Genomic DNA, 11,444 nt, shown 5'->3' with positions numbered 1-11,444 from the left:
TACTTGGAAAATTGCGGCTAAGGCAAACTCCTTGCTTAAACTCCGATCAACTGCAGTGTCAGGGCTTCTCATCTAGCCGGTTGTAAAAGCACGGATGGATTTGGCGGGATGTAAGATCTCCAGGAGTGGCCTTCGTAGGAGGGAACACGTACTGGGGCCTCTTCTAGGCGACGACTTCTGGAGGGTGCTCTCTCCATCTTCTTTCTCTCGGTTCACATGCCACGTGTACAAAATCAGATATGCTCATAAAATAACCCCTAGCCCGAAAGGGCTGTAGAAAACGGAAATTTGTTGGCGCTGACCTGGAGGATGCTTCCACCGCGTTCTTCACACGAGCCCGGGGCATGCCTGTTGGGCCGGTTGCGCACCCCGGGCGCGCGCTCTCCCGCGCCCACGCCGCGCGCACCAGCTGCGGCGGCTGCCATGGCGACCCGCAGGTGAGCGGCAGAGGCGCGCGTGGTCCCTGCCCCACCCGCGCAGAGCCAGAGAGGAGGCGGTTGTCAAGGCGACGTGGGTAGGAGGAGAGGACTGAGGGAGGAGGAAGGATGGGCGGTGTTGGCGTAGCCGCAGGGAGGTGACTGGAGCGAGCCTGGCCTCTTGCATCCCCTCCCTGTGTACCTCCCTCCCCTTTTTTTCCGCCTTCTGCCAGCAGAAGCAGCAGCCGCAGCACCTGAGCCGCTACTGCCGCTCACTCAGGACAACACTATGGCTGAGCCTGGCCACCGTCTCTCCGCCAGAGGCAGGGGAACAACTGAGAGGCGCACACCCTGGCTGTTGCGGCTGCTGCTCTGGGCTGGGACCGCCTTCCAGGTGACCCAGGGAACCGGACCGGAGCTTCACGCTTGCAAAGAGGTACTGCCGCCCCCCTACCCGACCCCGCTTTGGTCACAAAAGTCTTGGATCCAGGCGGAGACCTTGGGGACACAGGCGCAGAGAGTTTCAGACGCCACAGAGTTTAGATTTCTTTGGGGATGAGGCATGGGGGGAGGGAAGAGGAGCCAGTCTGGCGTCATGAGGAGGCCAGCACATTGGAGGACTCACGGATAGATCAACCTCACAGCTTGGGATGCTGAGCTCAGCGAGAAAGGTCCCAGCCCCAAGAAGGGGAGCTACCTGGGTACCTGAACTCAGGATGAGGGAGGAAGACGAGTTGTTTTCCAGCTGGGATGAATTCATCTTAAAAGTGGTTGACAACAAAAGATTATGCACAGAGAGGCAAAATAGGAAGAGGAAAGGAGAGTAGTGGGAGAGGAAAGGAGTTAGGAAGGCCGGAAAAAAGTACCGGAGCGAAGTGATTTTATCATGGCTACACAAAACGGAGTGTGAAGGTGGGAGATGTGCGAGAGGGATGATAGGATCCCAGCTCTCTAGTTCCTTGTTTGTTAAACATCGGTTAGTGAAGACTGTTAAATGTGGCTTCTCCTTATAGCTTGGCCTCCCCGCAGCGTACTATGTTTAGTGTACCTGACAGCACACGACTCACCTTTCTGCAGATTTTGAGTTCTTCAATATCTTGTGTTCTGCCAACCTCTGGTCTCCTCTCTGACTTCTGCTAACATATGTCAAAGTCTTTTTCAAGGTATTTCCAAAATGTTGGAAGCAGAATTCAGACAATAGGTAGTCAATGTCTTATAACCAAAAATATCTTTTGAAAAGTCATCTTGGAAGAACGCAAAAGGGCACTAGGAGCAACAAAACAGTCTTTTCTCTATTATTGAAATAACGATATTTGGTTGTGCTCTGAGCAACTTTTTTAGAAACCATATGGCAGAGGCAACAAGATATTTACAAGAACTACGTTGGGGAAGGCAAAATGAAAGTTCTGTTATTTCTGTGGAATGTGAAGGACTAAGGTTTTGAGAGGTTAGTGTATATATATATATATAACTTTAAAATATATATGTTTTAAAATAGAAATGAGGTTTCAATATACTGCCCCGGCCAGTCTCTAACTCCTGGGCTCAAGCGATCCTCCCACCTCAGCCTCCCAAAGTGCTGGGATTATAAGAATGAGTCACTGCACCCAGTCCAGAATATTTTTTATAAATTGTTAGTGTGAACTGATTGCCAACAATAACTCCATCCCTTATGGAGATATATTCTTATAAAGATGTTCTGAGTCTACAGTATAGCAGGTCATAAAGAAGTCAGGTGTGGGGGGAAGGATTTTTGTGTGAATAAAGATACTTGATTTTGAAGATTCATGAATATGATATAAGTGACCCCAGTGAGTGGGACTTTTGATAACCTTTATTAGCCTCAATGACAACCTGCCCTGGGCCATCTACATTTCCACCCAGCTACATAATGACCTGTTTTAGAGATGGCAGAGAACAGGATGATCTTATCAGTGACTCTGGCTCACCGGCCTTGATGGCCTGTGGTCTAACCAACCAAAATAATGAGACGAAGAAAGCCCACTTGCCTAAGAATCAAACAAGGGAGTCTCCTGAGTGGAAGGTAAGAATCATACAGTTTAACTACCAATTCTTGTTGAGATCTTTGTCAACAATGGAAAATATGAGACATTTCAGAAATTAAGCACTTCTATTATCTTGATTTGGAGGAAGAGAAGAATATTGATACTTGAGAACTTGAACTTGTGTACGAATTTTGCCTTTGGTCTTGTTTGAATAACCAATATTTGCCTAAGCAAAAGGTCTTACCGCAAAGAGTAAGCTTAGGGTAGTGGAAAGCTATGGAGCTCAACCTACCAGGGTTTTAGTCCTGTTACTTACCACATGGTTTTTGGATTTGTAGAATGGGTATCAAAATAACACCTACCTCAGAAAGGATTGCTTTGAGTATTGAAATAGAAAATACATTGGAAACACAAAATAGAGTTACCTGCCCTTCTTCCCTGTTCAGCTTCTTTCCCATTATATCCACACTCATGCCAGATTGGAAATGGCTTAGGAGGCAGGCCCATTGACTGCAGGCGTCAGCAAGTCCTGTTTACATTCTCCTTGAGCAAACAGTGGCCATTGAACACCCTCAACTCCAAAACAATCAGGGAGAGAATAAGCCCATTATTATAGTATTCATTTGGCAATATGAACTGATCAAACAAGTTTGGGGGCTTCCAACCCCACACGGTGAAAAACCAATTCAAGGTAGACCAGCATTTCTCTGTTCCTTTTTTTTATTTTTATTTTTTGAGACAAAGTCTCACTCTGCCAGCCAGACCAGGCTGGAGTGCAGTGGCATGATCTCGGCTCACTGCAACTTCCACCTCCCAGGCTCAAGCAATTCTCCTGCCTCAGCCTCCCAAGTAGCTGGGATTACAGGTGTGTGCCAATACACCCAACTAATTTTTGTGTTGTTAGTAGAGATGGGGTTCACCATGTTGGCCAGGCTGGTCTTGAACTCCTGACCTCAGGTGATCCGCCCACCTCGGCCTCCCAAAGTGCTGGGACTACAGGCGTGAGTCACTGCGCCCGGCCACTCTTCTCTGTTCTTGATCTTCATACGAATTTCTTGTGAGCTGATGTTGGGTGTTGATGGCAGGGACTCTTATCAGGCCAAGGCTGACCCTAATGACAACAATATCGTTCCAGCCTTGTTCATGAAAGCTGAGGCATCTCTCTGGATGTAATCAGGAAACAGAGAGGTTTAGCTTGAGGCCTAAACTGAGGCGGCAGAGAACTGGAAGTTCTAGACTGCTGGACATGTGCTGGGGCTTGGCATTCCTCTCACAGTTTTATAATAATCAGGGTCACACATGGAACTAAACATCCTGTATGATATTTGTTTTCACAAATCATTTCTTTAGCCCAGGCTTAGTGCTGACTGCGAGCCAAAGGAGTGTTTCCCATGGCGCAGTGAAGCAAATCGAACGAAAGAGGAGCAGAAAGCTGCCTTTAACATGCTCTGCCTTGTCCTGAGGCTCCAGGGCTAATTGCCCTCAAAGGGGTTCCCCACTCTATATTGAAAAGCCCATGGGTTAGGAATCTAGCAGACATGGATTGGAATAAAATTGGTTGAATGAGTGATGCCATTTAGTAAGGATGCTACTTTGAGAAGTTAATTAACTTCTGTTAGCATCGAATTCCTGATCCGTGAAATGGGAGATGATAATACCTATCTCACAGGGCTGTTGTAGGAATTAAATTAAATTAAATAACACATGTGAAGTGCCTAGTGCATACTTCTTTGGTATATCGTAGGTGCTTAATAAATGTTGGTAGGAAGAACATTTAAGTACACAGATAATGACATATAAATGACGACGTAAGATTAACATGTGGTAAACAATGCAGGAGTGGCAATATAGAGGTTGATAGGAAAAGAGAGAAGAAAACTAATTCAGGGCAGGGCACAGTGGCTCACGCCTGTAATCCCAGCACTTTGGGAGGCCGAGGCGGTGGATCATCTGAGGTTGGGAGTTTGAAACCAGCCTGGCCAACATTTAAACCCTGTCTCTACTAAAAATACAAAATTAGGCCGGGCACAGTGGCTCACACCTGTAATCCCAGCACTTTGGGAGGCTGAGATGGGCGGATCACGAGGTCAGGAGATCAAGACCATCCTGGCTAACACAGTGAAACCCCATCTCTACTAGAAATACAAAAACTTAGCTAGGCATGGTGGCGGGCACCTGTAGTCCCAGCTACTTGGGAGGCTGAGGCAGGAGAATGGCAAGAATCAGGGAGGCAGAGCTTGCAATGTGTGTGCCACTGCACTCCAGCCTGGGCAACAGAGCAAGACTCCGTCTCAAAAAAAAAAAAAAAATTAGCCGGGCATGGTGATGCATGCCTGTAATCCCAGTTACTTGGGAGACTGAGGCAGGAGAATAGCTTGAGCCTGGGAGGCGGAGGTTGCAGTGAACTGAGATTGTGCCATTGCACTCCAGTCTGGGCAACAAGAATGAAACTCCATCTCAAAAAAAAAAAAAAAAAGATAGAAAGAAAACTAATTTAAACCGTTGGCACTTGACTTGCTTCTGTGATAATCAGTAGCATTTCAGTGGGCAGAGATGGAGGAAGGGTGTTTTCTAGATAGAGGGAGGAGCCTGACGAAAGGTCCACATGTGGAAAATGCAAATGATCCTGGGACTTGCAAGCAGACCAGCTGGCTGAAATGTGCAATAGTGTGAGCTACAAAGTTGATAAGGTTGAAAAATTCTAAACTAAGTGGAGAATCCCTGAAGGATTTCTGGCAGAGATAGCAGCCTAAGCAGAGTGGATTAGCATGATTATAAAGTAAGCATGGTTGAGGTGGGCCAACAGGTGACAGCGGAGAGATGAGGCAGGGAGACCAATGCCGAAGATATTACTGAAGTCAAAGAGGAGGTTAATAAAGGGACTGCACTGGAATGGGGGCAGTGGAATACATGGAAAGGCATGTTAACTGATTGATGAAGGCATGCTAACTGATTGATGATGTAGGGTGATGGTGATGGGCAGGTCAAGGATTTTTGTCAGGATTTTAGAGTGGCAGAATGGTAAGAGTTACTATCCAAAATGCAGAAAGAACAGCTTTAGGGAGCAGAGTGTTCCCTGTTTAGTTCTGATGTCCCTGGGATCAGCCCCTTTAGTCAGGGGAGAAAGTCCTGAGCCTTTGGCACGCTATTTCACTTCATGAGCACAGTGTCTAGGCTTTTCTATTTCCTCCTGTATTTGGTTCTTCTTTTTCTTCTCTCTTCTTTCTTCCTTCTTCTTTCTTTCTTTCTTTCTTTCTTTCTTTCTTTCTTTCTTTTCTTTCTTTCTTTCTTTCTTTCTTTCTTTCTTTCTTTCTTTCTTCTTCTTCTTCTTCTTCTTCTTCTTCTTCTTCTTCTTCTTCTTCTTCTTCTTCTTCTTCTTCTTCTTCTCCTTCTCCTTCTCCTCCTCCTCCTCCTCCTCCTTCTCCTTCTCCTTCTCCTTCTTCTTCTTCTTCCCCCCTTCCTCTTCTTCTTCTTCTTTCTTCTTCTTCTTTTTTTTTTTTTTGACGGAGTCTTGCTCTGTTGCCCAGGCTGAAGTGCAATGGTGTGATCTCTGCTCACTGCAACCTCTGCCTCCCAGGTTCAAGCAATTCTCCTGCCTCAGCCTCCCGGGTAGCTGGGATTACAGGCGCCAGTCACCATGCCCAGATGATTTTGTATTTTTATTAAAGACAAGGTTTCACCATGTTGGCCAGGCTGGTCTCCAACTCCTGACCTCAGGCGATCCACCCACCTCGGCCTCCAAAAGTGCTGGGATTATAGGAGTGAGCCACCATGCCTGGCCTAATTTTTTTTTTTTTTTTTTTGAGACAAGATCTGGCTCTACTGTGAAGGCTGGAATGCAGTGGTGCCATCTCAGCTCACTGCAACCTCCCCATCCCAGGCTCAAGCCATCCTCCCACCTTAGCTGGGATTACAGGTGTGCACCACCATGCCTGGCTAATTTTGTAGTTTTGGAGAGACAGGGTTTCTCCATTTGCCCAGGCTGGTCTCAAACACATGAGATCTAGTGATCTGCCTGCCTTGGCCTCCCAAATTGCTGGAATTACAAGTATGAGTCACCACACTCAGCCTGTTTTTTTTTTTTTCCCACATGTATGTCTCCCTAAACAATCTTATTTAGATCTGTTTATTTTTGACCTTTATAAAAATATATTGCATTGTATATAGAGCTATAACATTTGCTTTTCTAACTCAACACTAAGCTTCTAAACTCATCTACGTTATTGTATGTTACTCTATTTTCTGCATTTTCAGTGTTATAAAATACTCCTTTGGTGAATATTCCACAATTTAAAAATTAGTTCTTCTGTTAATAGACATTTGGGTTTCCATTGTTTTGCTATTTCAGACAGTGCTGCTATGGACATTGTTGAACCTGTCTTCTGGTGTGCAGGTACACATTTCTTGAAGGTATAAACCTAGAAGTGGGGTGCTGGGTTGTGGGGTGTGTACAGATTCATCTTCACAGGGAATGCCAAATTGTTTTCTGAAGTGAGGGAATTAATCAGAATTTATTCTTCAGTGACTCCAGAGATTGGGATTCTATTAAGGACCTTAGTCACTACTATGGTCTGATGTTTGTGTCCCTCCCAAAATTCATATGTTGATACCTAATCCTCAATGCAATGGTATTAAGAGGTGGGGCCTTTGGGAGGTGATTATATCCTATGGGATTAGTGCACTTATAAAAGAGGCATGAAGGGCTGGGCACTGTGACTCATAACTGTAATCCCAGCATTTTGGGAGGCCGAGGCAGGCTGATCAGTTGAGGCCAGGAGTTCAAGACCAGCCTGGCCAACATGTCGAAACCCTGTCTCTACAAAAAATACAAAACCTAGCTGGTGTGGTGGTGCATGCCTGTAATCGAAACTACTTGGGAGGCTGAGACACGAGAATTGCTTGAACCCCGGGGGCAGAGGTTGCAGTAAGCCCAGATCGTGCCACTGTACTCTAGCCTGCGTGACAGAGCAAGACTCTGTCTTAAAATAAAATAAAAATAAATACAAGAGGCCCGAGGTAACTTTTTTGCCCCCTCCACTATGTGAGGACACATAGACAGCACCATCTCTGAGGAATGGGCCCTCACCAGACACCCAATCTGCTGGTGCCTCGATCTTGGACTTCCCAGCCTCCAGAGCTGTGAGCAATCAATATCCATTGTTTATAAATTACCTAGTCTATGGTATTTTGTTATAGTAGACCAAACCGACTCAGCAGTCACTGTAGCCCCGGACATACTAAGTCAGGGCTTAACTGTGGGGCCACTCTCCCTTCACAAGTAATGTTATTTCTTCAGAGCTCTTGGGGGTCCTGTTTACCTCGACTTTTATAGCTTTCTTCAGTTTTCAGTTCTGTAATCTGATGTGTCTCAGGTTGGATGAGTTTTCTTCTATTTTGGAAACTGGACAGATGAATTCTTACTCAGATCACTCACTAAATAGAGTCTGGGTGAAAGCAAGTTCTAGGGCTAGGCTTCTGGAAATTAGTAGTATCTTAAGGTCTCAAGGTAGGTACCATCTTAGGGTAAAACAGAAATGTCACTCAATAGGAGATATCTACTGCTCTCTACTCTATCTGAGAGGAGCCTTAGCTATTGTGATGTCTTTCAGGGAAGTGCACTGTGGGCAAAAATAACTCTTCGTATCCAGATTTGGTACAGTTTACAAAATTTTGAAGTTTTTGGTACTTTTTGTGTCCCTTTTTGCATTCTGTATTTCTTGAATTTTTTTCAAATTTTTTTTGAAATGGAGTTTCATTCTTGTTGCCCAGGCTGGAGTCCAGTGGTGCGATGTCGGCTGACTGCAACCTCCGCCTCCCAGGTTCAAGGGATTCTCCTGCCTCAGCCTCCCAAGTAGCTGGGATTACAGGCGCCTGCCATCACTCCCAGCTAATTTTTGTATTTTTAGTAGAGATGGTGTTTCACCATGTTGGCTATGCTGGTCTCGAACTCTTGACCTCGGGTGATCCACCCACCTCAGCCTCCCAAAGTGCATGAGCCACTGTGCCTAGCTTTTGAATCATTACAATAAGAAAGTATCATTGTTATAAAAGCAATAAGGTTATTTTAAAATAGTATTCAATAGGCCAAAAGGGAATATGGAAATAACAGCCTTGAACTCCTGGCCTTGAAGGATTCTCCTGCCTCAGTCAGACTTTAGAGTTTCCCTTTTCATTCAGGATGAATCCTGAAAAGAGGGGGTTAATCCTGCGTTAGACACTGGAGAGACTAAACTCTGAGAAAAGAACATTACCAAGAACTATCTAGCCCTGTGAAATTTAGACAATTTCTGCAAATATGGATCTTTCATACTCCAATGGCCCAATAATGGAGGTCTTCTTTGCCTGTGTATTACTTTTTCTTTTTCTTTTTTGAGACAGAGTCACCTGTGTTGCCTAGGCTGGAGTGCAGTGGCACGATCTCAGCTCACTGCAACCTCTGCTTCCCAAGTTTAAGCGATTCTCCTGCCTCAGCCTCCTGAGTAGCTGGGAATACAGGCACCTGCCACCATGCCCAGTTCATTTTTGTATTTTTAGTAGAGACGGGATTACACCATATTGGCTAGGCTGGTCTCAAACTCCTGACGTTGTGATACGCCCGCCTTGGGCTCCCAAAGTGCTGGGATTACAGGCGTGAGCCACCGCAGCTGGCTTTTTTTTTTTTTTTTTTTTTTTTTGAGACAGTCTTGCTCTGTCACTCAGGCCAGAGTACAGCGGTGCAATCTCAGCTCACTGCAGCCTCTGCCTGTCGGATTCAAGCAATTCCCATGCCTCATCCTCCTGAGTAGCTGGGATTACAGGCATGCACCACCACACCCTGCCATGTTGGCCAGGCTTGTGTTGAACTCGCAACCTCAAGTGATCACCCTGCCTTGACCTCTCAAAGTGCTGGGATTACAGGCGTGAGCCACTGTGCCCAGCTTCAGATAACCTTTCCATTTAAAAAAAAAAGGCAGAATGCAGTGGCTCATCCCTATAATCCCAGCACTTTGGGAGGCCGAGGCCAGCAGATTACTTGAGCCCAGGAGTTCAAGACCAGCCTGGGCAACATAGCAAGACCCCATCTTTACAAAGCAGTTTTCAAAATTAGCTATGTGTGGAGGCCCATGCCTGTAGTCCCAGACACTAGGAAGACTGAGGTGGGAGGTTCACTTGAACCTGTGAGTTAAAGATTACAGTGAGCTGTGATCAAGCCACTACACTCCAGCGTGGGCAACACAGTGGGACTCTCTCTCTCTAAAAAAAAATAAGGGACTGGGTGCAGTGGCTGACACCTGTAATCTCAGCACTTTGGGAGGCCAAGGCGGGTGGATCACTTGAGCTCAGGGATTTGAGACCAGCCTGGGCAACATGGTGAAACCTCATCTCTACTAAAAATACAGAAATCAGCTGGGCGTGGTGGTGTGCCCCTGTGGTCCCAGCTACTTGGGAGGCTAAGGTAGGAGGACCGTTTGAACCCAGAAGGTTGAGGTTTCAGTGGCACCAGAGCAAGACCCTGTCTCACAAAAAAGGTAGGGGGATCTGTATTAGTTAGCTTTTGCTATATAACAATCCACCCTGAGGCTTATTGTCTTAAACAGGACCCCTTGTTCAGCCCACAGTCCTGTAGTTTGGTCTAGGGCAGCATGGCTGATCTATGGGCTCCCTTGTGTGACTGTGGTCAGCTGGTAGATTGACTGCAAGCTAGATTACCTAAAATGCTTCACCCAGAGGTCTGACATTGACAGGCTGTTGAGTGAGGTACCCAGGTTCTCTTCTAGATGGCCTCTTATCCTCCAGCAGGCTAGTTTACACTCATTTATAGGATGGTCTCAGAATTCCAAGTGCAGTAGCAGAGCAAGCCCCAATGTGCAAGCTCTTCTCAAGCCTCTGTCCATGTCGTCATTGCTAATGTCCTATTGGCCAAAGCAAGTCACATGGTCAGGCCATGAAATAGACTTCACTTCTCTATGGGAGCCCCTGCAAAGTCATTATGTAGGGGCATACATATGGGGATGGGAAGAATTTGTTGCCATTTTTGAAGCATACCACTAGGAAAAACAGAGTTGATACAAATAACCAACCACTCCAATGGACCTATAGTTATAAATTTGGTTAAGTACTAGGAAAGAAAAATAAAGGATATGAGAGTTTATTACAAAGACACCTACTTTACAGTATGCCACAAGATCTTTTATATACTTTCAGCATCTTTCTATAAAGATGACATATGAACATTTTTAATCACCATATCTGTTGGTATAGATCACTGCTTTAGGAATGCAGCAAGAAAACTACAGCACAGTAGTCAAATTGCATACTCAAGGAAAAGCATACAAAGAGTTGATTTGAATGAGATGAACTTTAAATTTCTCTATTCCCTTTTGGCTTATTGAATACTATTTTTAAATAATCTTATTGTTTTTGCAACAATTATACTCTCTTATTCTAATAATTCAAGAAATACAGAATGCCAAAAAGACCACGAAACTTACCCAGAATTTCATAATTGGTTAAACTCATTGTAAACATTTCATTATATCTTGCCAGCTTTCTCTCCATACTGATAGACTTTCTAGACTTCTATATGTATGGATATAAATATATAATTTTTTTTGAGACAGAGTTTTTCTCTTGTCGCCCAGGCTGGAGTGCAATGGCACAATCTTGGCCCACTGCAACCTCCACCTCCTGGGTTCAAGCAATTCTCCTCCCTCAGTCTCCCAAGTAGCTGGGACTACAGGCGTGGGCCACCATGCCCAGCTAATTTTCGTATTTTTAGTAGAGACAGGGTTTCACCATGTTGCCCAGGCTAGTCTCGAATTCCTGACCTCAGGTGATCTACCCCCTCAGCCTCCCAAAGTGCTGGGATTACAGGTGTGAGCCACCATGTCCAGTCATAAATATATAATTTTCCATAAGTGTGATTATTCCATACATGCTGTTTCATAACCTGTTTTTTTCATGCAATAATATTGCAGGGGGCATTGCTACACGTTAATAAATATAGGTCTACATTATCATTTTTCTCTTTAAGAGATAGAGT

The 11,444-nt window shown here is 45.2% G+C and overlaps 1 protein-coding gene across 6 annotated transcripts in view; it reads left to right on the top strand.

The window, feature by feature from the left end:
- The first annotated feature begins 637 nt into the window (after positions 1-637).
- The window catches only part of ELAPOR1 (endosome-lysosome associated apoptosis and autophagy regulator 1), an 88,026-nt gene continuing 77,219 nt past the window's right edge, over positions 638-11,444 (top strand). For 4 of the 6 annotated variants that reach the window (XR_012416893.1, XM_045385422.3, XM_065533042.2 and 1 more), the window contains exon 1: positions 638-852. Coding sequence is in view for 3 of the 6 variants with exons in the window: in XM_045385422.3 (XP_045241357.2) it covers positions 706-852 (147 nt within the window). In the remaining 3 variants the exon portion in view is untranslated. The remainder of the gene's footprint in view (positions 853-11,444) is intronic. The other 2 variants (XR_012416894.1, XM_065533043.2) reach the window with 2 other exon arrangements.

This window comes from Macaca fascicularis, chromosome 1 (assembly GCF_037993035.2).
Source record: "Macaca fascicularis isolate 582-1 chromosome 1, T2T-MFA8v1.1".
In the NCBI taxonomy this organism is placed as follows: domain Eukaryota; kingdom Metazoa; phylum Chordata; class Mammalia; order Primates; family Cercopithecidae; genus Macaca; species Macaca fascicularis.
This window is presented reverse-complemented; position numbering and strand designations above follow the sequence as displayed.